Source organism: Macrosteles quadrilineatus, unplaced genomic scaffold (assembly GCF_028750875.1).
Source record: "Macrosteles quadrilineatus isolate MER2022 unplaced genomic scaffold, UCM_ALF_1.0 Scaffold_4__1_contigs__length_99947679, whole genome shotgun sequence".
In the NCBI taxonomy this organism is placed as follows: Eukaryota; Metazoa; Arthropoda; class Insecta; order Hemiptera; family Cicadellidae; genus Macrosteles; species Macrosteles quadrilineatus.
This window is the reverse complement of record NW_026542597.1, coordinates 55,829,546-55,856,426: the sequence shown is the minus strand read 5'-3', so window position 1 is coordinate 55,856,426 and position 26,881 is coordinate 55,829,546. Positions and strand designations below refer to the sequence as shown.

The window sequence follows — 26,881 nt, the reverse complement described above, 5'->3', positions numbered from 1 at the left end:
TACAAACCCAAGATATGTCACTGTTTCTTCCATAAACTTGCATTTATCTTTGTTCAATTGGAATCCAAACTCTTTAATTTTATTGAAAGTATTCTCTAGATTTTTGTAGTGTTCTTCATCATTGTGCCCTGTAACAATTATATCATCTAGATAGTTTGCTACGCCTGGCAACCCATTCAACATGTTGTACCTACATAACTTTAGAAAATATAGCTGGAGCGGATTGATTGATTGATTGATTCTGTAGGGGCGGACCTTGTCCTGTTGCACGTCAGCCACTGATGGGCTTTTTGCGCTCCCCACATGGTACTTCAGAGTCCGTCAAACCTGAGTTGCTTAATGAACTCAAGCATCCTGTCAATGAGCTCCTCCTGAGGAAGGTGTCTGCCCCTTGTCATTACACCAAGAGTACTGTCCCTTACCTCATTCAGAGCTGTGCAGTCGTAGAGTAGGTGATCAGCAGTCTCCTCTGATTGCCCACATTTCCTACACGCAGTGTCACCATTGTGGATCCTCAAGCGATGCAGGTGTAATTTCAGAAAGCCATGTCCAGTGACCATTCCTGTGATCTGTCTGAGTCGCCTCCTGTCCAAGCGTAGGGCATTGGAGGCGACCGTCTGGGAAGGAGAGAAGAGGGTGAGCTTACTTACCCTATGGTGCTGAAGCCTAACCCATCTTTTCCTGTGTTCCTCCTGAGCCCATGCCATGACTGAGTGACATGCATGCCCACGAGAGATTCCACAGAAAGGCTGTGGTCCCACGAAGTCTGAGGCTGACGCGACATTTGCTAGCCTGTCAGCCACCTCATTCCCTTCTATCCCTGAGTGCCCAGGAACCCAACAGAGCGTTACCTTGTTGCGCCTGCCCAGGTCACATACCGCAGAAAGGCAGTCCCAGACCACCTTAGAATTAAATTCATAGGAATCAAGCGCTTTGAGCGCAGCCTGGCTGTCTGTGAAAATGGAAATGTTGATGTCCCTGAAGCCTAGCCTCAGGTTTTCCCTAGCACATACCATAATCGCAGTCATTTCGGCCTGGAACACAGTTGGGTGAGTGCCCATAGGAAGACAAATGTCCACCCCGTTCTGCACTCCATGAATTCCAGCCCCAGTCCCACTTCTTACCTTAGAACCATCAGTATACCATTCAAGGTTGCCTTGTGGAAGAGGATTCCCACCGGACTCCACTCATCCCTGGACGGAAGGAGGACAGTGAATGGTCTGGCGAAGAAGAATCGAGTCGGCATGTGATCCGAGGGCATGTCCATTACCTCCCCTCTTACCTGCTGAGTGATCCGAGAGTGACCTCGGGATCCTCCAACATCCAACCAAAGGTTTTCACACTGGAGTCTGTAGGCAGTCCTCCTCGCAGTGACCTTGACATGCAGGTCAATCGGAGTGAGGTTGAGAAGGCAGTCCAGTGAGGCTCCCGGACAGCTGCTCATTGCGCCCGTGATGATGAGACAGGCGAGTCTTTGGACGGCAGCCAGATCTCTCACCGCCGACACTGAGTCCATCTTGGGCCACCACACGAGTGAGCCGTATGTCATGGTGGGCCTTACCACGGAGACAAATAGCCAGTGCATGAGCGCCGGCTTGAGCCCCCAGGTTCCTCCCACCATGCGTCTGCAGGCCATGAGTGACCACTTACCTCGATCAATGACCTTTTGGAGTTGTGGCCCCCATTGCAGCTTTCGGTCCAATACCACCCCCAGGTACTTTACCTGATTCTGCATTTCAAGCACTGTGTCTTGTAGTCTCAGAGGTCCAATGCCATTTAGATCGCGCCTCCTCGTGAAGGGGATAACCGCCACTTTGGAGGGGTTGATAGAAAGGCCTACCTCAGTGCACCATTGTCCAACTGACCTCAAGGCTGTGTTCATGAGGTCGGAGACTGTGTTGTTGAATTTACCCATAACTAGTATCACAATGTCGTCCGCGTATCCTTGAACGAATACACCACTATCACTGAGAGATCTAATTAAGTCGTCCACAACAAGGTTCCAGAGAAGAGGAGAGAGTACACCCCCCTGTGGACACCCTCGTGTGGTCCTGGCCTCCAGAACCTCATTGTGAAGAGAGAGTCTTACCTTCCTCCTCTTAAGTAGAGACTCTACCCACCTGCACACCACCTCATGGAATCCACGAGCTCTGGCAGCATTGATTACAGCCTGGGTTTCAGTGTTGTCAAAGGCGCCCTGGATGTCAAGGAACGCCCCAAGGGCAATCTCCTTGAACTCAAACGCCTTGTCGATTCTGCTTACCAGGTGATGTAGGGCAGAGTCACAGGATCTTCCTGGGGTATAGGCGTGCTGGTTTCTATGTAGGGGATTGACTCTGAGGACTGTGTCCCCCACATACCTCAGCACCAGTTTCTCTAAGGTCTTCAACAGGAATGAGGACAGAGAGATGGGACGGAAGGACTTGGGATCCGTGTAACTTGCCTTACCAGGTTTTGGGATGAAAACCACCCTTGAGATGCTCCAGGCCGGGGGAATGTGTCCCAGGGCCAAGCTGGACCTGAACAACTTACTCATTGCCGGAAGTAATATATCGATACCTTGCTGGAGACAGACAGGTCTTACCTCGTCAGGTCCAGGTGATTTGTATGGGATGAGTGACCCTATGGCCCATCTCACACGACTGTGTGTCACAATGTGGCACGCAACCCTCCACCGAGTGTTGTTTGCCCTTGCGACAGCTTGTTCCTCATCCTCCGGCACCAATGGCTCGCTTGGGATGATGCAGCCAGGGAAGTGGGTGGCCGCCATGAGCTTTAGCACTTCCTTAGGTTCATACAGCATATCTCCCCCAGGCTCCTTGAGGGGGCCTAGCTTGGAGGAGTTGTCCTTTGTTAGGACAGTGTATATCCTAGATGTATCTCTAACACTTTCTAGCTTGCTACAGAAATGTTTCCAGGAGAGCCTTTTGGCCCTCCTTACAGCCATGTTATATTGGGTTAGCAATCTATGATAGCCATCCCAATTATTTGTCCTCTTCGCCCACCTGAACTGAGACCTGACTCTCTTTTTCAGGCTGGTAAGCTCTGTGGTCCACCAACTCACTTTACCCTGCTTCCTCACCGTTAGCGGGCAGCTCTCGTCAAAGGACGTGACAATGGCCTCGCCTAAGCTCCCAGAGGCAAGGTCTAGCGTGTTGGTGTCTCTGACCCAAGGGAACTGTGTGTCAAAGCATTCAATGCGCTCTTTAAGAGTTGATCTGTACATATCCCAATCTGCCTTTCTGGGATTCCTGAACTCAATCTTTTCCAAGGAAAAGTTACCAATGTTGAACATGATATGTCTGTGGTCAGAGAGGGAAGGTTCCTGGGATACCCTCCAATCCAGAATTCTGTTACTGATCCCCACGTTGGTTATAGTAAGATCTATTACAGATTCCCCAACCCTGCTATGAAAAGTTGGTTCTGAACCGACATTAGCAATCATTAGACCATTAGAGGCTAAGTATTCAAGAAGTGCCTTACCTCTTGCGTTATTATCCCTACAACCCCAAGCAGTGTTGTGGGAGTTGGAGTCACAGCCCAGCACGAGGTCGTCGCCGGTCCTGGCCGAGTGCTCGACCAGCTTCCTAACTTCCTCTTGCGGAGGCTGCGTGGGCTCATCTTGCGGCATGTATACTGAAGCAAGTAGTAGACGCCGTCCGGACTCCCTGCATTTGGTCTCTACCGTCGTGATGTCTCTGGAACAAAATTCCAGAACCGGCACACAAATGGTGTCATTGCTAGTCCAAATGCAGGTTCTAGGATTCCGGACCTGAGCCGAGAATACCTGGCCCCTAGAGACCCCCATTCCCGTTATATTGCCGTCTCTAACCCAGGGTTCCTGGATAAGGGCAAAGTCAAAAGCCCCACCCGCAGTACTCGCACAGAGTACCGCAGTGGCAGCTTTACTGTGCTGTAGGTTCGCCTGCAGTATTCGGATCGTCATCAGGAGCACCTGAAAGAACCTTGAGTTGAACCCTTGTTATACCCAAGAAAATCCTCCAGCCCCTGTCCCTCAGGAACTTGGCACTCCCGCAGTCAATTGCCAGAACCAGAGTTTGGTGTTCCGCCTCTCGCTTGCAACTGACCACTCTCCAGTCTCTGGTTGACAGTCCAGGATTCAGCTTCTGGACAAACTCAAAGATTTCTTTAGGATCTTTCCTGGCCAGGATCCAGTCGGTATGGAGAAGGACCTTGGTTGTACGCAGGAGATCTTTATGATCCCCCACAATCACACTCGGCCCCCCCACGCCCACCGGACCCAGACCAACAGCCACCTCCTTGAGCCAATCTCTGGTCTCCTCGTTTCCGCACAAGACTGCGAGGGCACCTTTGTCCTTGTAGGTTTTCAGGATCTGCTGAGGAGTGGCGGCCATAATAACCATCTCAAACAGTTTCTCCTGTAACAGGCAAAATTGTTCATCAGTGAACCTATCGTCAGGATAATTCTCCGGAACAATCGCCATCTTCCAGCCCGAGAGTTGGTCCTTGAAGGTCAAGTCCTTGCTGGCATCGCCCTCTGCAGCGCTCCTTGGCGGCGGGGGTGGGACATCCCACCTTCTCGGCCGCTTTGGAGTCTGCTGAGTCTGATGCTGCTGCGGTGGACCTGAAACTCTGCGCATAGGAGAAATACCAGAGCCCTCTCCTCCAGCAGGACTGGGAGTTTCAGCCTGCCTTTTCCTCTTGGGCTTGTTGACAAACCCTTTGGATTTTTTGTACTCGGCTTTTGAAAGCCAAGTACCCTCAGCCTCCTTCCTTGCCCTGACCTGTGTCCTCCACACACTAGGGGGTAAAGATGGCCGTTGTCTTCTCTCCTGTTCTGGAACAGTTGCACATGCCTGGGTCTCTACGCACAGATCCGGTGTTGCCACCTCAGAGGTAGAGCCCAGGGTTAGATTTGAATGGGCGATTGAGTCAGCCACACTACCCGCCAAAGCCCTGTGTGCTTCCTCAAGCATTTGAACATCGTCGATACTAAGGTTTTGTGGAGATCTAGCAGTGAGGGAGCTGGCAAAAGCCTCTTTGCCCCCCTCCACCTTCGTCTCTGAAACAGTGCCTGATAATTTGCCCTCCCCAGAATCCATGGGCAAGCCCTCCAAGATGGAGGGGTGGGATTCACGCCTAGGCGCTGACCCACCTGGGGTATTTTCCGTAGTTTGATTAGCAGACATCATAGCTTCTGAAACAATACCAGGTTAGCAGTTTGAAGACCGTACCGTGTTCCATACACTCCGCTCATCAATACTTACTCCAGCACCGCTGCACACATACCAGAACTGGAGGGCAGTGCAGCAGCCTTACCGTGATCCATTCACTCCGCCTGCTGCTCAATTGACACTGAGCCCGGACCGGTGTCCATCACCTCGGCCTCAGGTCATACTAGTGTCGCTGCTCCCCGACCCTAGGGCAGACATTCACTCTGCCACCATAGATCCGCTGCCTTTAGTGATAACAGTGGCACCCCATGTAGGCTGTGACTAAAGGACACAGTACAGATTAACTGACTCACAGCGGTCTTGAGGGAAGGGTGCCACAAGGGCCCACATCCCCCCTGAGGGGCTTACGCTTACCTCTCGCCACCAGCTGGAGCGGATGCGATTCCAAAACAAAGTCGCTTGTATCTGTAAAAGTCCTTTGATGGTATTAATCACTAGTAAGTCTTGCAAATCTCTATCAACTGGTATTGACAAGTAGGCATCAGATAAATCTATCTCTGAGAATTTTTCTCCTCCATTCAGCTTAGCAAATATTTCCTCAGGTGTAGGTAGAGGAAACTTCTGAATCTTTAAAGCCTGATTTAATCCTGTTGAAAAATCTGTACAAATTCTTATTTGACCAGAAGGTTTTTTGACAACTACACAAGGTGCAGCCCAATCAGAATAGTCAATTGGTTCTATCAGATCAGATTCTACAAGCCTGTCGATTTCCTCACACACTTTGTCCTTTATTGCAAACGGAACTGGCCTTGCCTTTTTGTAAATAGGAGAAGCGTCTTCCTTTAAAATTAAGTGTGCCGTGAATTTTGTACAATGGCCGCTTTTGTTACAAAAGAGTTCCTTATTATAATCAATTAATTTACTTAAGCTCATTCTTGGAAGTGAACTTTGAAACCCTGACCATGAAATGTCATCAACTTCCTTGGAAACCCATAAAGAATCACTTTGTAATTAATTAAGTGGCAATTCGTTGATTTTAAGCTCCTCGATCCAGTCTCTACCTAAAAGATCCTGAGTGCCACCTTCAGCAACGTACAGCTTTAGCTCTCTTTTAGTTTTCCTGAATGCCACTTTAACTGTTTGTTCACCAATCAAGTTTATGCAATGACCACTATAAGATGTCAGTTTTGTATTTGAATGAAATTTTCCAATCTTTCTTAGGGAATAAAGTTCGTCGACATATAACAGAAACACAACTTCCTGTATCTAGTTGCATATTAATTAAAATACTATTGATACAGATAGAAACCCAAATTGGAGAAAATACACTCACATTATGACACTGAAGACCAAGAGAAGAAATAGCTTTATTTGTCAACTTAGGTGAACAATCAAGTATGTTAAGAGTCGATAACGGTTCTATAATCTCTTCCTTTTTCATTTTCAGTGAAATTTACTTGGCGGTTGTACGTTCCTTTTCCATGTCCACCAATTTTTTTGTTTTGAAAATCCGTTCTACCGTACTTTTAATTTTGCAAACTTTTGCCAAGTGACCTTTTGTATCACAATTATTACATATTGCATTTCTAAATCTACATTGTTTCCTAAAATGGTCACCACCACAAGAATAGCATAAATAGTTTGAATTTGTAATTAGAACCTCTCCATTGCTCTCATAATCGGAAAATGAAATAAGATTTTTCTTTGCTGAAGTGGTAAAAACTGAACTTAATGTTCTAGCGAATTCAAGTACAGTATTGAAATCTGTGTAATCTTTCTGAAGTAAATTAGCTCTAATAGAATCTTCATTTATGCCCATTATGAAGGATGTAATGAGAGCATCTTGATAAAGTCGCCAGGGAAATCACAACTGCTGGCTAATTCTTTTAAGTTGCAAAGGTGGACAAAGATTCATCACCTTGCTCCAGTGAAAAGAATTTTACTCTTTCAGCAACTTTAAACTTTACTGGCTTGAAATGCTTTACCTAAAGTTCATAAAGTTGTTCATAAGTGAATTCACAAATATCTTTTGGCTTGCAAATAGTTACGAATGTTTTAAGAACTGTACTATCTAGGCAGTCAATGAATAAACATCTTTTAATATCATCATTTGTAATATTGCCCAAACATAAATTTGCCTTGAATTTAATATTCCAGACATCAATGTCGCATGAATTAGGGTTAGATTTTTCACATCTAGGTTGACTTACCAACATAGGATTATTAAGAGTTGCTGGTAATGTATCTTCAGACATTATAATTAATTAGACTGTGGAATTGAATAAACTATCTTGCACTCTTAAGTTTTCCATAAAATCATCCTTGTTGCCAGTTTTATGTTTGAAGTTAATACATAAATTGATAGGTAAATTAGTTGAATAAAATAGAACTGAACTTATTCATGAGTCAAAACTAGAAACAAAAACAATAATAATAAGAACTTAAAAGTCAGCTGCAATTAAACAATGTTAAAAACATATCAATTTGATAGATTATTTTACGGGAGCGTTTCATAAAGTCCAAATTTCACAAAGTCCAACAGTTAAAATATTAAATAAACAGAGCGTTTCACAAGGTCCAAATTTCATAAAGTCCAAAACTATAACATTCAAATAATCACCGTTTCACAATGTCCAAATTTCACAAAGTCCAATGTTAAAATATCAAATAAACAGAGCATTTCACAAGGTCCAACGGTACAGTCTGGGCCAGAAGTCTCTACAGTGGTTGCCACGGTTAGATAGCAGGCACCGTCCGCCGGCCCTCAACTACTGATTACTGATTACTCCCTGTTGCAGCAAACCTAAGTACGATACTTGTTAAACTAATGCTATTTAAATTGGGAATAAATGTGATCATTTTAAGGAGATATTCTAGTGTAAATCAAATAAGGGAAATGGAAATTCTATGAGTCTGCAGGTTTGCTGCGGAGGGGGTAAATACCACTATTTTACACTCTTTACAACATATCTTCGGACCCACAATGATGTTTTGTGACGCGCGGCAAGAACACTAGATCGTGTAGTGACTTAACACCGAACCACGGCAACCTCTGCAGCGACTTCTGGCCAAGACTGTACCGTTGGACCTTGTGAAATTTGGACCTTGTGAAACGCTCTGTTTATTTTATATTTTAACATTGGACTTTGTGAAATTTGGACATTGTGAAACGGTGATTAATTGAATGTCATAGTTTTGGACCTTATGAAATTTGGACCTTGTGAAACGCTCTGTTCATTTGATATTTTAACGTTGGACTTTGTGAAATTTGGACCTTGTGAAACGCTCTGTTTATTAATATTTTAACCATTGGACTTTGTGAAATTTGGACCTTATGAACCTCACCCTATTGTACCAGTTAGGGCCTCCACAATATGGCGGGGAAGCCATTCATGGCAACAAAGTGGTGCCATATTCATTGCTGTAACTTATTCCACTCACAAAATATTCAGAATAACATAAATGTAAACTGAAAAATGGCTTTGCACTCCCAAACAATAATTTCCACCATTTGGTAATGGTGCAAGATAAAAACATTTTAATAATTGCTGTGAACTTTGCATTTATAGAGTAAAAACATATCAAATAAATAAAAAAAAATGGTCCAACAACTAATTTTATTGGATCATCACTTTATATGTATTGGCCCAATAACTTAAATTTTTTCAGGAAGGACCTAATGTCTCAGAGAAGGCCTGTCCACGACAGACTCGGGTGGAAGGTAAGTAACATTTTATTTGCATAAAGAAATATAAATGTGTGTCTTTATGTTAATTAGTGGTGTGCGGATAGTGAAATTTCAGTTCGGATCGGATTCGGTTCGGATAGTTAAGGCTCGGTTCTGATCTGATCGGAATTAGAGGTTCGGATTCGGATGGTTTGACGTTCAAGTACCTAATAAATAAATATTAACGTTGAGAAGTTATAATTTACATTTTTACATACAAAAACTACAATATGAATACTGCGCAATTGTGATATTTTAAATTATTAATCTTGGTTCAGTTATAAAAACTGAAGTTTAAATTCACAGCTTAACTTAGTCAAACATAAGGAAAAAAATAAACCTTATATCTTTATATCTTTAAACAATTAATTTATATGGCAAGGCAATGTCTCAGTGTAGACCTTATATGTACTGTTTTTTTTTTGTGGGGTTGGGGTAATAACCTACCCCTAGCTACTTTGGCCTGGAGACCTTTTGTAGCACCCTTTAATTCATTATGACAGCCCTAGGCTTCTCAAGTAGCCCAGGAGCTGAAAGACATCCAGCTTCCTTATCTCTGTTGGTTCCAGGAATAACCTCCCCAGAGATGTAAGCCTTCTATGGGCTGGACAGTCCAGCCATAAGTGTTCTGAGGTTTCTACCTCGTTCTCACAGAACCTGCAGAGGTCTGTCTGTGACCTCCCTATGGTCCTTAGATGTTTCCTCATAGGACCGTGCCCTGTTAACACTCCTACTAATAGACTAATGTCCCCTTTCTTAAGGCTCAGCAAGCCTTTCCAACCTTTATCAGTGGGGTCAATTAGTAATTTAGACGTCCTCATACCTGGGTGGTTCATCCAGGCCAGAGCCTTTTGAGCCTTGACCCAGTCTTGGACTTTGGCTACTCGTGAGCTTATGGGGGTACCACAGTAGGGTTCTGGTCCTGACAGTTGGTCTTCCGCACCCTTTCTGGCCAATGCATCGGCTTTTTCGTTCCCCTCATGCCCCGAATGTCCAGGAACCCAAGACAATTTAACTTGGTTTCGCTCTGCTAACTTTTTGAGAGTGTTTTTACACCCTTTTACTGTTCGTGACTGTGTCACACATGACCCCAGCGCCTTCAATGCTGTCTGGCTCTCAGAGAGAATAAGGATTTTCCCCTTTCTTAGATTCTTGCCAATAATATTATTAGCACCTAGCACTTAATCGCCAGGACCTCTGATTGAAATACTGTCGTTGTTCTACCCAAGGCCAGAGATATTTTGGTTTTGTTACCATACACTCCCAGCCCTGATCTCTCATCCTTCCGACTTCCGTTGGTGTAATAGACCAAGCATGCTCTGTCAATGCTGAAGTTGCACTGTTGCCAGTTGTCTCTTCCCCCTATTGCAACTTGGTAAGGATTCTCGAAGTCGTATTCCTTTGTCATGAGGTCTGGTGTGCCTAGTTCCATGTCCATGCTTGGGAATCCCCTCAGGATGGACAGGTGACCAGACTGCCTCTGTAGATTCAGCTCGCCTCTGCTACCCATTTTTAGTGCAGATATAGCTGCACATTTCTTGACTTCCAGCCCTAGTGGGAGCATGTCGAGTATTGCCTCCATTGCAGCTGTGGGACAGGATTTCATGGTCCCACAGATCCCCGAACACGCTAGCCTTTGCAGCTGCTGCAGTTTCCTGCCAGCTACTGTCTGCTCTGCCTTAGGCCACCATACTAAGGCTACATATGTAACCATTGGTTTGACTATGGCTTCATAAGTCCAATGTGTAAGTTTGGGACTAAGTCCCCATTTCTTGCCAAAGATTCTTCTGCAGGCACCAAAAGCTCCTGTTCCTCACCCTTGGAGGAGTTATCTCACCCTTGCTGTGGGCTCTTGTGGTGGACGATCTACTGAGAGAGGCTGATAGGAGAGACATGGACATCCAAGCCTTTGCAGACGACCTAGTGCTGACTGTCAGAGGAAAACACGCAGCCACAGTGAACAACCTCACCCAGACAGCCGTTAGCTTCATTGAGGGGTGGTGCTCCAAAGAGGGGCTCACAATTAACCCTGACAAAACAGAGATAATTTCCTTTACGAGAAGGAGAACAAACCTAACAGCCCCGAAAATTCAGGGGACAAGTGTAAAACTTGTGAAGGAAACAAAATACCTTGGAGTTTACCTGGACTAGAAACTGACCTGGAGCAGGCACTTTGACTATGTACTTGTATAGGTACGCGCGCACTGCGCCGTCACGGCCGTCACCGCCTTTTTCAGGGGGGGTGCGCGCACTGCGACGGCACGGCCGGCTGACACGGCCGTCACAGCATTTTGGACTGATGTATTTTGCAGTTTAGTTGTTTTGCTGTGAACAGTGTGAGTGTGGGAGCTATGGATATCGACGAAGACGTGGTGGTAGTTGGATTAATTTTTAGGGCAAGAGGAAGAGGAAAGCGAGATTTTGGATACATAATATAAATAGAAAACGACTAGGTTTTGGTGAATTTCACACATTATTCCCCGATCTTGTAGAGGACGATGATAAATTTTTCCAGTACTTTAGGATGACCCATGACAAGTTCGAATGTCTACTTCGATACCTAGAGGAGAGTCTTTCTAGACATGATACAAATTTCCGATGTCCAGTCAAACCGAAGGAACGATTAGCTGTTTGTCTAAGGCAAGTACTAAGGCAAGTACATCGCGTCTGTGACGTCCGTGCCGTGGGGTGCGCGCACTGGGACAGCATGGACGTCACGGACGCCGCGGAATTGTCCTGAGATTCGCTCCTCCGAACTTTCTGACAGACGTCGGTGGCGGCGGTGGCGTCCGTGACGGCCGTGCCGTTCTAGTGCGCGCACCTCCATTACATTACATGGGAACGACTTTTGTAAAAGGCCGGCCGTGACGGCGCAGTGCGCGCGGGGCTTAAATGTACTGTTATTAGAACGGAATTTAAAAAAAAAACTTATTAGATATTTACAGAAATCCAATTAAATCATACTGTTTGGGCATTATTGTAGTCTTGCGCGATGCAGTAAATTCAGAACGAGCGATCTTTGCAGATGGTTCACGAATCTGTATCGGAATAGCTGTATATCCGATCCCCAATCTTTACAGATAAATCACAAATCTGTATCAGAATAGCTGTGTATCCGATACCGGGATCTGCACAGATGAACCGCAAATCTGTATTGGAATAGCATTTTTGCAGTTTATTTCGTATCGCGTGAACTTTGCAGATGAATAACGAATCTGTATCGTAATAGCTGTATATCAGATCACGCGATCTTTGCAGATAAATCACGAATGTGTAACAGAAAAGCTGTAGCCTATATCTGATCGCGGGATCTTGGTAGAAGATTCAACAAACGATATCGGAACAGCGTTATATTATCCATCGCGCAATTTTCGTAGAAGATTCGGGAATCGGTATCAGAATAGCAGTTTATTTACGATTGTGCAATCTTCGTTAAAGAGTCAGCAATCCGTATTTGAATTTGGAATAGCGGTATATTTTCGATCGAGCGATTTTCGTAGATAAGTCGGCAAATTGGTATTGGAAAAGAAGTATATTTCCGATCTTGCGATCTTCGTAGAAGTCACCTACACCGGTGACCGGTTGGTGGTATCGGAATTTTTGGAATAGAGGTAATTTTTCGATAGCGCGCTCATGTAAAAAAGTGAAAATCTGTAACTGGAATAGCGGTATATTTTTGATCACGCGATCTTGTCAGAAAAGTTGAAAATCGTTATCGGAATAGTAGTATATTTCCGATCACACGATTTTAGTTGATAAGTCTGCAATCAGTATTAGAATAGCGGTAATGAAATGCCAATGAAGAAATTTTGTGTTAAGCGTTTAAAAAACAAGACATTAGTTTAGTGTACCGCACCCGACGGCTAGAGTGATCTTCAAAACCTGTAGTGCATTATTACCTCTGATTGTGTTGTGAAGACGGTAAAGATTAAATATATTTTTTAGTAACTGTATTATTTATATTTCCAACCGTAACCACATCATTACTAATACCAACAGTAACCTCTTAATTACTATTATCAACAATAACCTCACCTTTGCTATTGTCAATCAATATTAAAGAATCTCATTAACATTATCAACAATTACCTCACCTTCGCCATTGTCAATATCAATATCAAACAATCTCATTATCATTATCAACAATAACCTCCCATGACAATTAATTTGATTTGTTTAATTTTATCTTTAACTCCTACTTTGTTTCTTTCAGAATAGCCTGAACAGAAAAATGTACTACAAGGTAAACCACTACCTACCATAGGGCACATTGCAGAGGTTACTTCCACAGTTGTAATGGTTTAGTGAAAAAAAAAATTATAAAGTGCACATTCTGAATCTGGCTGTAAATTAATGTCCACCAAGTATTGCTGGTCTTTGGCCTTGGGTCCTCTGAAGGTAACCTCCGGGCTAACTGGAGGCTACCTACTATTAGTTTGGGCTCTCAGCAGTCGCTTACAAAACCTAACTTAATTATTAGCCCACCAAAAATACTAACAAAGAAAAAGGTAGAGTAGAATGGGACAGTGTTAAGTAATAGAAACCCCAATTTAGAAAAAAGGTCAATCACCAATTTTGAAAACGCTTAAGATAGTCTGATCTGTGCTCCCCCAGCAGGATCCTGAATAATGTAGGCCTATGTTGTGTATATTGTATGTAGTAGGTTGTATATAACACGTTTGTGATGGTAATTAAAATTTCCATCTCCTTGTTTTGTAGGACCATTTGAGCTGAAATAGGACCAAAAAATGTACTTTTGTTCATCATATTTTTTAATGAAAAAGTACATACATTTAACTTGTTATTGTGATTTAAACATTTATTTTTTTAGGGAAAAATATACATAGCGAGTGTACGGATGGGGTACATTTTTTATATGACTACAGTAGAACACCTAATATCCAGCCTCAGAATTTCCGGTCCTTGGTTTATCCGGTCACTTCCTGGACTTGATACCAAGACTATTTCTCACGGTTTATCTGTATCCTGTTCATATACATTTTTAGGGTGTTTACTACTCAGTTGAACTAGTAGGTTCCAAAAAGAGGCTTAGATACTGCTTTTAACCAATCACAAGTTTTGTTATTACATACTAATTATGGTTTTAATAATATTTGTATTTTTGACATTAGCCTACATATTGTTTTTTTTTTTTCAAAATGTTTGGTTACTAATACATTCTTCCTTTTTTTCAGAAAAAAGGGAATTTTCAAAATAACAATTCAAACAGGTAAGTGTTTGATAATTTTCAAAATTGTTATATTTGTATAAAGCTATTTTTATTAAGAAAAGATTGAAAAGTAATAGCTCATTTAGCATTCCCAAGCAAATTGGTGGATTTGGGGATAATTGCCTGGGACTGTGTATACTACAATATCCTACAACAAAGCTGAACTCTGCAAATGTAGGCAATACATTTTGGAAGCTCTGTTACCTGAAATGAATGTACTTTACATAAAACAACTATTCATTAGCACTGTTTCACTGACACTATGAGACAAACTTTGATCGTTTCCGACATGACTATAATACTTGACATGCACTACTGGGCCAAGATATATGGTTACCCAGGCTTACAAAGACTTTCTACCACCAATTCCTAATTGCTACTACGTTGCACACATAGGTAATTCACTCTAACCTTCCACTAGACTATTGAGACTACACTCAATTACTGCGTACAAAAAACACATTAGTCCCTGGTTCAAATTCATTGGTAGAGATGGCGCTAATGTACTATTAGACTGGGCGACTGTTGTGGTTAGTGGTTGTAGGGAGGTTAATCTGGTTATTATCTATGTTGTAATGTAATTTCTCAAAGTTCCACAAGTACTGTGGAGTCATGACAGTAATTAGAGGTTTCTTTGTTTTTTCTATATTATCAAAGCTCTTATTTCTTTTGTATTACAATATAAAATGACTCACTCCCATGCACGGGTTCTTCCATTTTTGATTATTTTAGTTTATTTTTAAGTTATACAGTTAGTTTAAAACTTACCTTTATTGTACGTACTATATTTTATAAAACTGATTATTTTATTTGAAATAGAAGAAATTTTGATTTTATTGATTTTATTTTAAAATCATTAGCGGGATAAGAAATAAATGAGATACATGATATTAAAACCTGAAGAATCATTTATAAATTCCCTCTTGAAACTAGTTTAAAAGTTAGTGGTTCACAAACTTAAAAAAATTCATAAACTTTTTTTTATAGTATGGCTCCTCCACTTACAACAAGAGTGCTGAAGAGACATAATGAAACAAATGGCAATTTCACAGTTAAGCGAATTAAGAAATCTCCTTCAGTATCGTCATTTTCTGTTAGAAGTAGCAGACCTCAACTAAAAAGGTAAGGATAGTAAAATCTGATTATTGGTTACTATTAGTAATTTGTACTACTGAAATAAATTGGACGAACAATTCATACATTCATTTACAAAATAAAACTCTAGGTATGCTTTGAATGATTGTTTTGTTATATAGAGGGATCAGCTGTCTTAGTTCAGGGTTCCCACGGACTTTGAAAGTCAGGGAAAGTTTTTGAAAAAGGCGACAAGTCAGGGGAAATTCAAAAAAAATAATATTCCCCAGTCAGGGAAATTTATTAAAAACTTGTATGGATCAAGTTAATTTTTGTTGGATGATTGGCTTAAAAGATCACTAAACTTCTGAAAAGTCCATAGGGTATGTAATTTTAAGTTATTCTTATGGAGAACAAATAAGACGTTGTAGTTCGCTCGTTTAGAATTATGGTGCCGGGGGACAGGTTGTGGTTAAATCGTTAAAAAGCAATATCATAAATATAAATTTTGTAATTTAAAAAGTATTTTATTACAAACCAAAGACATTTGATCGCTGAAATGATAACAGCTCTGTAATATAAAAGTACTAGTGTACCTGTTGCTCGAATTCGAGCAATTGCGAAGCATTACAGGCGACTCAAAGATTATGTAAATACTCACAATCTACACAACAGTTAGATATAATCAAAATCTTTTATAAATATCTTATCTTTTTCAAAAAGCTGATCTTGTTTTTTAAGTGTTTTCTACAATTTTTTTCCTCTCATAGCCGCATTAGGTTGTCTATGATAACGATTATAAATGAAAAAACCCCCGCCGCGGCAAACCTGCAGACTTAGCGAATTTCCATTTGCCTGATTGGATTTAAACTAAAATGTCTCCTTAAAAATATCACATTTATTCCCTATTTAAACAGAATTAGTTTAATGAGTACTTAGGTTTGCTGCAACAGGGAGGGTAAAAAAGTTTTTTTTGTGTATAATATTAAAAGGTACTGTGGTTTAGTAAGAAATTAATGTATTTTCCAAATGTTATCAAAATGTGTTCATAAACAAGCAAACTACAACAGTTGACTTATTGTCCATAAGAATAACATGGGAATTTTAAAATTACAATTTTTTTTGAATTTTCTCCGTAACAATTAGGCGCATAATAATGCTTCAATATACTAAATTATTTGTTTTTTTAAGCTCTACAAAATGGTTTAGAAAGAAATTGTGAAATTTTGTGTTTTTAGGGTCAAAAATGGGAAAAACCTATTTTTACCCCATAAAACCCCCCATAAACCCCCGTTCCCATAGTCCGATCATGCTGTTTCGCGAACTCATTCAAGTTTATCCCGCCTTACACCTTCAAACCAAATTTTATCAAAATCGGACAAAAATTACTCAAGTTATCGTGCGGATGGACACATCTATATCTATATCTATCTATATATTAATAGGCAAGCATGTTTCTTTAAAACCTTTTTTCTCAGCTCGTGTGAATCGTAGGGAAAATCTACGCATACCGTTGGAAAGCTATTTTCCTGTAGGTGTGCAGAATCCCTTTATAAATTTAAATAGGCTCAAAGATAAGCACAAAAAATGAGTTTGAAAATTTGAAAAAATTAACATGGATCTTATGCGTTGCTATGCTGGTTACGAAATAACAACGAAATATAAACAGAAAATCAAAACAAATGGAGGAAACTCCAATCACATGTTTTATTTACAGTGTGGGGTGAAAATAGATAAGTGAGTACATTACATATTTTTGGTCGAGTTTCGACCACTGGACGACCTCTCGTACTTATTTAATACGCAAGCACGATTTTTGTGACAATTACTCCTCCGAAACTACTGAACCGATTGACATGTTTTTGGTGTCATTGGAAAGAGCGTAACGTGAAGTTGTGCAGGAAACCTTCTTTTTAAGGAAATAATTAGAGAGTGAGGCCCTGGGGCCCTTTAAAGTTTCGTATTTCTCCATAAGGAAAACAAGGGAGATAATTTTTATTTACAGAAACATATGTTTGTTACTTGAAAATAGTCAAGGTCTACTACATAATAATTGCTGTGTATTATGTATACTACATTTCAATCAAGGATTGTGTACCTTAAAGTTTACTCATAATGGATCTCACTACTTTATTTTCATGCTGGGAATAGTAAAATTTAGTTGAGAATAAGTTACCATATTTAGAAAACTTTACTATAATAATTGATGTATTTAAAATCACAAATCTTTGACATTATTAATTCATTAGAAACGAAACAGCTGATCGAGAAATCAAACAAATCATCTACTTCATGTGAATAATGTTTTTACACAAACATAGTTTTTTTTTTTACCAATAACTTGATTTTTTTTTATACTTGTGGGTGTGTTTTGAGTTTGCAGTTATGAAAGCACCAAGCCAAGTACCTTTTACCTAATTTTCTTTATAAACTAACAGTATTAATGAATTACTACACGAACTTTACAAGATAGGTAGTTAATTGTCAGTATGCCAAGGGGAAGAGTGGGTCCTCGAAAACAGTCGAAGGCAGAGGCACCCATCGAGAAAATCCAACTGAGTTTTTAAATATAGAGGTCAGTGGATTGCCAAGACACGGATTATACTAATAAAAGGAGGCAGTGGTTTTATTGATACTAATACATCAAAAAGGGCCCCATTAATGGCACAAGGCTTCATGTGATCAGAACGGTTAACAACAATGTAAAGTAGAATGTAAAGTCCTAACATGGAACAAGTGAGTAGGGACATATTTTGATTTCGAGGATAAAAAATTTGCCCGTCTGAAACAAAGTTACCTTTTAAAATGGAAAGATGCTAAATTCTGTTATCTTTGGCATTTGCAGCACAAGCACTTTAATTAAAGAGTAGCAATGTTCTTAGCCAGACCAATTTAAGTCATAAGCAACTTTAAACTGTATATGTTGTTTTAAGTAAGGCTACATATTTTAATAGTAGGATAAGCATATTCATTACGGAAAATTCTGACCAGGGTAATATTCCTGAAGGTAACTTTAAGACTAAAATCGTAGTATTTATGGAAGTGCTTTTGTGATAAAAATATTGTTTTTAGTGTTTATTTTTAAAAGTGTTTTCTTCAAGCAGCATTTTATGACCCTCAAAATATGCTACATTCACTGCCTATTGGTTTGATATGATAAAACGTTTTGTTAAATGTGTTTTTAAAAATCTTAAAAAAATAACTACCCTGTAAAATACTTGAACTTGAACACTTATTAATTTACTAAATATAATACGCATACAGCTAGAAAACGGCTGGATTGCTTCCCTTCTAAGGCTTTATTATTACTGTATTTAATTTTTGACGAGTCAATATATAACACGATGAATTTGTTTTCTAAATTCATATGTTTTTGCGGGGCATTGAGCCGCACAGGTTCACTAGTATATATATATATCTCTATATATAGATATATAAAAATTTGAACGAATGGTGTTTTTGGCCTCTGGGGACATCAAAATGAAAAATTAAATCGGTCCCGGGCTTAGGTCTTACCATGAGACCTACGGTAATAGCTACTTCCCTATAGGGAAATTCGCTAAAAAAAAACATTATTTCTATTTCTTCTACTTGGTTGTGTTCTATGACTTTTCCTATGTTTCCATTGTTTGCAAATCGGTTATTTCAATGATTGCTCAAGAAATGTAGAAGAGTGTTAATTCAGTTTTATTTCTAGCCTATATCAAATTGTCCAGGATTTCTCGCTCTTTTCCATTCTAATAATTACACCAACCCAAGTTTCGTCTACAGATGCAATATGCCAACGAATATCACTTACGTACAATCTCCAAGAAGTGGTATAAAAAGCAGAAACCAACCCATACAATAGATATAAGTTAACTTCAAAAGAAATAATTTTAAGAGTTACTGTGATATTAGGATTTTCCACTGATTTGGTAATAGAAAACATTGCATTGGTAATAGATATTGCAAAACATGACACGATGCAGAAGAAAATCCATTTTAAAATCAGAAAAACCCATTGCAAATACTGTACTTCATTTTGACAAATTCAATAAATCACAATTTAAATATTAACAGCTGCTTCATTAAAAAGTAGTGTAGAATTATGCATGGTCGTAATGTAAACAAATCTGAAGAGGCAACTTTAAAGGCTTCTGGGGCAGAGCCCCAAGGGAATTTACCTCATTCCTCTTTTGATGTCTCGTCTACAGACCAAGACCTTTCTTTAGAGACCCCTACCAAGTTTCTACACCCAGCCGTTCTCTCAAATTAGCTGTGACAAAAACCCCGTTTTCCTCCATAAGAATAACATGGGATGGGAATTCAAAAGCCACTGGGGCAGAGCCCCAAGGGAATTCACAATGTTTCTCTTTTGATGGCTCATCTACAGACCAAGACCTTTCTTTAGACACCTCTACCGAGTTTCTACGCCCAGCCGTTCTCTCAAAATAGCTGTGACAAAGAAAAACAGTTTCAAATTAATATATAGAATGTAACCAAACAAAAATAAGATATACTTTTATGATCTTGAAAGTACTACTTGCACAGAATTTTTCTCCCGTCTAGTTATTGAAACCCGTTGTTCACCAATGACAGCAGGTAAAAATATAATACAAACAAAATTATGTTAGGGTCAAAATGGCTTGTGACAAAGATTTTCAATACTACTTCTAACTTCTATAGAAATTGAGATTCTGTCTGTTTGCCGATTAAAACCCGCTGTTAATTAGTTTACTTGGAATGCCTACGTGGATCGAGTTTTGGCAGGATAGGGCTAAGTAAAATAAATAATCTGTATTTGATCAGAACTATTTTACCCTATATTAAGGAACGCGGCAGCGTTCCGCCCCGCCAAGTCCCCCAGCGGTACACAGCTGCTGCAGTTCAATCTTTGCTTAATAGATACAACTGATTTTTCCCCCTTTTTACTGAATTTGCTGGTATACTGTGGATACCTTTTTATCAACACATGTGACTAGTCTTTTGTTTACTTTTTCTTTGTTTTTTTGTTCAACCAACTTAGTTACTATAGCACCTTGTTTTCTTCATCACGAACGGATGAAAACCTCTTTAGAGAAGGAGTGGGGGGCGTGACGTCACTCTTCTCTTGAGGGATCTTCTTTGATTTTATTTGACCACCGTTATCGTAACGAGACAATATGATTCCATCGGTGTTTGTGGCGTAGTTGATATTGATATTCATATTCATATTCAAACATCTTTATTCATCATAAGTCATGTACATTGGTGGTACAGTGAATAGTGTCAGAATACTTAAAACAAAAATACTATATCTATGTATGGGAGGTGGAAAACTCCTCAAAAGAATATAATGCTAAATTTATTAAATAAGATAAATGATAGCGTCTCGACTGGTGTTATGGAGGTCTCCAGTTAGAATCCTGCTGGGGATATTAACTTTTTTTCAAAGATTTTGCTTAAAATGTGAATCTGTACATCTTTTGTTAGAATTTTAGGCATTAAAATTTTATTTATGAACAGAACAATTTTTTTTTATTAGTAAACCTTCATTCGATTTTTATCTTGTATCTTTTTTATATTATCAGCAAGTTTGGTTGTTTAGGTTAGGTTATGACAGTTTAATTTTATAATTGAAAATTTTAAGTAAATCTTCATTTGATTTGTATCTTCTTTTTTATATTATCAGCAAGTTTGGTTGGTTAGGCTAGGTTATGATTTTATAATTAATAATTTTAAAATTAATTTTATAATTAAAAATGTTTATTTTATAATAAAAATGTTAATTTTATAACTAAAAAATTATAAAATAAATTTAAAGTTTTTCTTAAATTGACGTAAAGGGCTCTCCCACAATCCCCCACTCCTTCGCAGAAAAGGTCCTCACCAGTTCCGGACGAGGAAAATGAGACGCTAGTATTTAGTTACTTCACAATAAGGCCAATGTGAAATTTGTAAGTTTTCAAATGAGTTGTGAAGCGAAGTACGAATTTTCCTGAGGTAGTGGGTGTGGTCAATCACGTTTATAGGCCCATAAGTTCCTAATTCCAAAATTTAATCATAATCCTTCTGCTGAATATGTAGAAAATATAACTGACACTCAAAGGAAATATTTTGGTGAAAATCCAACCAGGTAAATGGAAATTTGCTTAGTCAGCAAGATGGATGCGGTCGGGGCATTTGCTGTAGCATGCATCTAAGTTCAAAGTTGAATAGTGAATACCAGTTATAATTGTTATGCTTTTTGTTACAGGCACAGCTTGAAAGGAGAACTGGATCCTGAGATACAAGATCTGCTTGCAAGAATGGCTGAGTCAGGTGACCAGCCTCTCCTGAAAACACGCACAGAAATATTCGTAGATGACCTGAAGTCCCTCAGTCAGTTCAGGGTAACGCCAGTTGCTACCTCCATACCGACATTTGCTCGTTTTATGATGAATGATGATTGAAATCGGTTATTACAGAGCTGTTTTGAACTTGTAAATGACAAATAGCTGATTCCTTAAATATGGCTGCAATTCTCACAACAAACTTTACATGAGATTGTATTACCTGTGCTCTATGTAACAACATATTGTTTATAGTAAAATGTTTAGCTGTACACCACATTTGCCTCAAAAACATTTTTGTTAATGAATATTGTATTTTTTATATAAAACTATGTCAAGTCTTTAGTGAGCTTACAATTTTACGACTAGCAATTTCATTATTGTACTAGTATAGGCTACCTTTACTAAAGTTTATCCTTATGATAGTTGGAACATGTTTACTCAGAAAGATTGATTTTGTTAGAGTAAATACAATTACTGGTATTTAACCCTCTGAGTGTTATTTGTCGCTGCAGCGACACATAACACATTATATTCTAAGCTTCTTTTCATTATATTCTAAGCTTTCTCTAGAGGTCTGTCTCAGCGCTGTATGTTCTCCGAGCCGATCGTAATTGTAGCAGACAGCTGACGTGCGTATTTGTAAATAGCTAGGTTACCCTCGGACCGATGACTGATGTGTTTTATTACGTTTATCATTGTTTTAGTGTTAAAAATCAAAAGTAGTGATATACGTGGTGCATTATAAGAAGATTTAAGTGATTTTGAAGGGCTGGTTGTTGATCCTGAAGAAGTAGGTAGTGATATTGATGTAAATTATCAGCCAGATTCCTAGCTATGGTTAGGCTATGGTTAGGCATTCTTAGCTAAACGCTATGTACTGAAATCTGTTTTTTGCCCATAACTTATTTATTTGCAAATCTACTTCCTTATATTATTATATATTTGTAATCCTCATAAAATTTAGAACAAAGTGGCTATTTTCAAATATTTATAGGCCTATAATTTATACAATTTCATTGAGCGCAAACTTATTTTTTTTTTGAAAATTTTCCAAAATATTTTCTTTTTTTACCTAAAAAAATTTTTGAAACAAATGTTCCTTATGTTCTATGTATAACATTGAAGCCCATGATTTTCCAAACAAAATGGTATATAGAACAGTATAATTAACATTGTTTTCAAGCTTCTCAGATCCGTTTTAATAAAACCTTGCAAATGAGCAAAAAATAGGCAGACATTAAGGCCAAAACAAGGGACACTCGGAGGGTTAAATACCTGTAAATACCTATACTAAAGTTTAACCTTAATACAGTCTAAACATGTTTTTGATTTGGTTAGTTTGTTAATGCATTACACTAGGGATGGACGAGATTGGATTTTTAGTTCGAGACGAGACGAGACGAGATTTTTTATTTCTCATAAAATTTCGAGACGAGATCGAGACGAGATTTCTCTTCTCATACACAACGGGAAATGCACGTTCGAAATTTTTACCTGATTTTGTAACATTGTTAGATGACTGTTTAAATACTAAAATAATGATAATAGGCAAGAATATTTACAATCTTTTATTAAATAACATCAGCATAACATTTTTTTATTAATCACGCCTAACTTATTAAAAATGCCTACGATTAGGAAACATGGTGATATCAGTTAGGATGGATTTCAACTTATCCTAAAATAAAATAAATCATAAAATAAAAGCAATATTAATTTTTATAAAATAGTTACTTGTTTTGACTTTTTTATAGTAATAAAACATTCCTCACACTGCTTACACTTAACAAAACTTCTCAAATGTTATTAAAGTAATATTATTAAAATAATGAAAGTAATATTTACATTAAAAGATTTAAAGTAATATTTACATTAAAAGAATTAATTAAATAAGAACGCCTTCGAAAAGGAAACGCAACTACAACACGCTCCTGTATTGCGGGTATTGCATTGACTTTCTGCAGGCGTTTTTAATTTTTTTTTTTTTTTTTTTTTTTTATTCTTGTCTTGATAAAAATCTCGGCCAAAAAGTAATCTCGTCTCGTGTAACGAGATTGAAAATTTCCCGAAAATTTCCCGAAATTTCGAGACTTGACCATCCCTACATTACACAATATTAGTATGCATACTAAAGTCCATCCTTAAGATGGTTTAAACATGTTTTGTATCCTATGTGGAAAGATTGATTTTGTTTGTTTTATGAGCACATTTTTTGTTATCTTTTATGGAGGGACCTGATCTCTCAACTAAATATTAAGTGTTTTATATTGTGCTTAATTGTTTTATTTTCAAATACCCTTTAATTTTATTCACTATTTAGCAAGCTTGTAAAGAATGTGTTGACTCCTTGTTAACTAACTCTGTAGAGCCAAGGGTTGAGGTTCACTTGTCTAAAGTTTATTCTTAGGACTAATTTTGCTTGAAGTAAAAAGAACTGTAAACCGACTTCCCCACTACCAACAAAAGGAGGAGGTTCTCAATTTGTTTGTGGCGATGTTTTTTTTTTCTATGTATGTTCACCAATTTCTCTGTGATTCTTTTACCGATCAGTGTGGTTCCACCACCAAAATAACCAGGAGAGTTTCTATTAGGTACCTTATATATTATGTTTAAGTATAATATTTGTTTCGGTGAAAAATTCTGAAAACCTTAAATATTCAACATTTATTTTGTTTACATTTGTGCAGATTGTTTACATTTGTGCAGAGAAGGCAATAAATAATAATAACATTCCTACAGCTGTTAGTTGGAACCATTTAAATGAAGCTACAGACAACTCTTCATGAAACAGTTGCTTCATATTGATCAATAAAATATTTCTTGCCATGGAGCCTAAATGAACTACATTGAGAAAAATGCATTTTGTTTTGGTTACTATAAAACATGTATTTTAACGTTTGACCTGATTTGTGTATACAGTAATTCTGTTTTTAGTATTGAATATTCTGACTTACAAAAACATGTTTCAGTGAATAGCTGTATGATATTGACAAATAAAGGTGTATTGTGAAAACCAAAGCATTCGTAAAACAGGTCTAAATATAAATTAAATGCAATTATTCCTTACACGACCTAAGAAGTGTGACAGCGCATGATCGTCAATTGTCTTAAAAGTGTTAAATATTTTAATTACTAAACATGCATTTGCAGGTGTGGAATGTTTATTGATATTTTCTACCCAGTTACTATATATCATATCAATAATATTATGCCTGCTTTGGAAAGACCTAGAGGAAGATGATTTGCAATCTCGACTAGGCTATATCTTGATCAAACAAAACCACCTACATGGCTTGCACCACTTTTAGCTGTTACTTACTTGTTACTTGTTACTTGTGGGTGTTCGCCTCCGCTGTCCTTAAGAAAGGGGGCTCGTCCGGATTTATTTCTTCACATCATTTTTGGTCATCAGTAGCCTCAAAGAAATCTTTTATTTTGTAGTAGGGTCTTGTTGAGAAGAAGTCTTTAAGTTTATTTTTAAAGCCGTTTGTGTTTTGAATATTTTTTAATTGATCTGGGAGATGGTTAAAAAATTTTAGTCCTATGTAGTTTGGATGGTTTTGAGATTTTTTAAGTCTATTGTATGGTAGGTCAAATTGTTGTTTTCTTCTTGTGTTATGGTCATGTATGTCTTCTCTTCTATTGTTGTTTGATGTTAGGGAATGGATGATGGTTTCGTAGATATAGATGGATATGACTGTTAAAATTTTATCGTTGATAAAGTATGGTTTGCAGTGTTCTTCATCTTGCAGATCATTAATTGCTCTTATAGATTTCTTCTGGACAGTTAGTATTTGGTCTAGGTAGATTTGCGGTGCCGCTCCCCAGGCTATAATGCCAAATCTTATGTGGGAAGAAATTAGAGCATGGTAAACCACAAGTGCGGTATTTTTCCCAGATATTCTTTTTATTCTCTTAAGGCCATAAAATGCTGAGGATAATTTATTTGTTAAATTTTCTACATGAGTTTTCCAGCTGAGGTTTTCATCAATTATTAGTCCTAGGAATTTGGTTTCTGATACTATTTCAATATTGGCGTTAGGCTTTTGGTTTGTTGTGTTTCTTGATGTAAAGTTTACTATTGCACTTTTTGTCTGGTTTATAGTGAGATTGAGTTTTTTGAAGTTGTCGCTTGCAGAAATTGTTGTTGCTTCAATTCGGTTTTCCAGTTCTTCTATATTTGATGCTGGAACAATGAGGGTTGTGTCATCGGCAAACATTTTATTGAACCAATCTTTGATATACATTTTTCATTTGCAGATGTGGAATTTTTATTAATATTCTCTACCCAGTTACTATAACATATCAATACTATTATGCCTGCTTCGGAAAGTCCTAGAGGAAGATGATCTGCAATTTCGACTAGGCTATATCTTGAGCAAACAAAACCCCCTACATGACTTACTCATATAATATTTTCCAAAGGTAGTATACGTGTTAACGACCAATTTTCCACTTTTGAGAGATTTTTTAGTGCTGGTAGCTGAGGAATAACATTCATATTGTTCCAAAAGGCTTGAGACGTTACTGTATTTCTTTTTATAATGTAGAAGTACACCGATTGCAGGAAACGATGATGTCTGACATTTCAATGTATCTAGGAAAGACAACTAGTTTTTCATTAGACCTAATGTAATGGACAACTCTTTCTTTCTTAAGGAATATCTAAAAATGTTTATTTTCATACCCATTGATTATGTATCCTGAACAGGTGACTCAAGCAGTTTTAAAATAATGATTGTTCTGTGGAACTTTTGATTGTTTCAAACAGTTTTGCTTACCAAAAAACCTCAAGTAATTAATATATAAAAATTATACAGTCACTAAAAATCACAAAATAATTTATTTTTGTAAAAAAATACAACCGACTTCAAACGCTCTAAAAAGAATGAAATAATTTCAATAAAGTAAACTTTTGTATTAGGCAAGCTCACGTATTTCAAGTCGGCGCTCAAACTGCAAATATGATTGAAATTAAATATTGTGTGTGTATTTTGAAAATCAATAAATTGTAGCTGGATAACATTAATATATAAAAAACACACTGAACTGTTTTGTTTATATATTAAAGGAAATATTTTCTTGTATTTTATGTTTACTTCAGAATAAATGCATTATGAAAATAACACACACAAATGTTCTATATGAATAGGAAAATAATTTAGTTCGATATTATGATAGGGAAAAGAAGCTAGTTTAGTATTAAAACGTTACTTTTCCAAGTTAGAAACATTTAAATGCGTTATAATCTTTTTAAAGATACTCGTTAATACCACTATAATGCCGATCTCTGATTACGGTAATAAAATAACACTTAACGCATAACTATGAAAAAGACATGCAGATTAACACCTTTAGTTATAGTCACCTGCAATATGGACACCCTCTTTCAATTTTG

General features: G+C 38.2%; 1 protein-coding gene across 2 annotated transcripts in view; it reads left to right on the top strand.

Moving 5' to 3' along the window:
• LOC128991775 (uncharacterized) overlaps positions 1-23,444 on the top strand; it is a 32,683-nt gene extending 9,239 nt beyond the window's left edge. The window contains exons 3-7 of one of the 2 annotated variants that reach the window (XM_054414960.1): positions 8,826-8,877; positions 13,097-13,126; positions 14,079-14,113; positions 15,101-15,235; positions 21,405-23,444. In XM_054414960.1, coding sequence (XP_054270935.1) covers positions 8,826-8,877; positions 13,097-13,126; positions 14,079-14,113; positions 15,101-15,235; positions 21,405-21,600 — 448 coding nt within the window. In that variant the 3' untranslated portion in view covers positions 21,601-23,444. The remainder of the gene's footprint in view (positions 1-8,825; positions 8,878-13,096; positions 13,127-14,078; positions 14,114-15,100; positions 15,236-21,404) is intronic. The other variant, XM_054414961.1, reaches the window with a different exon arrangement.
• Positions 23,445-26,881: the final 3,437 nt, after the last annotated feature.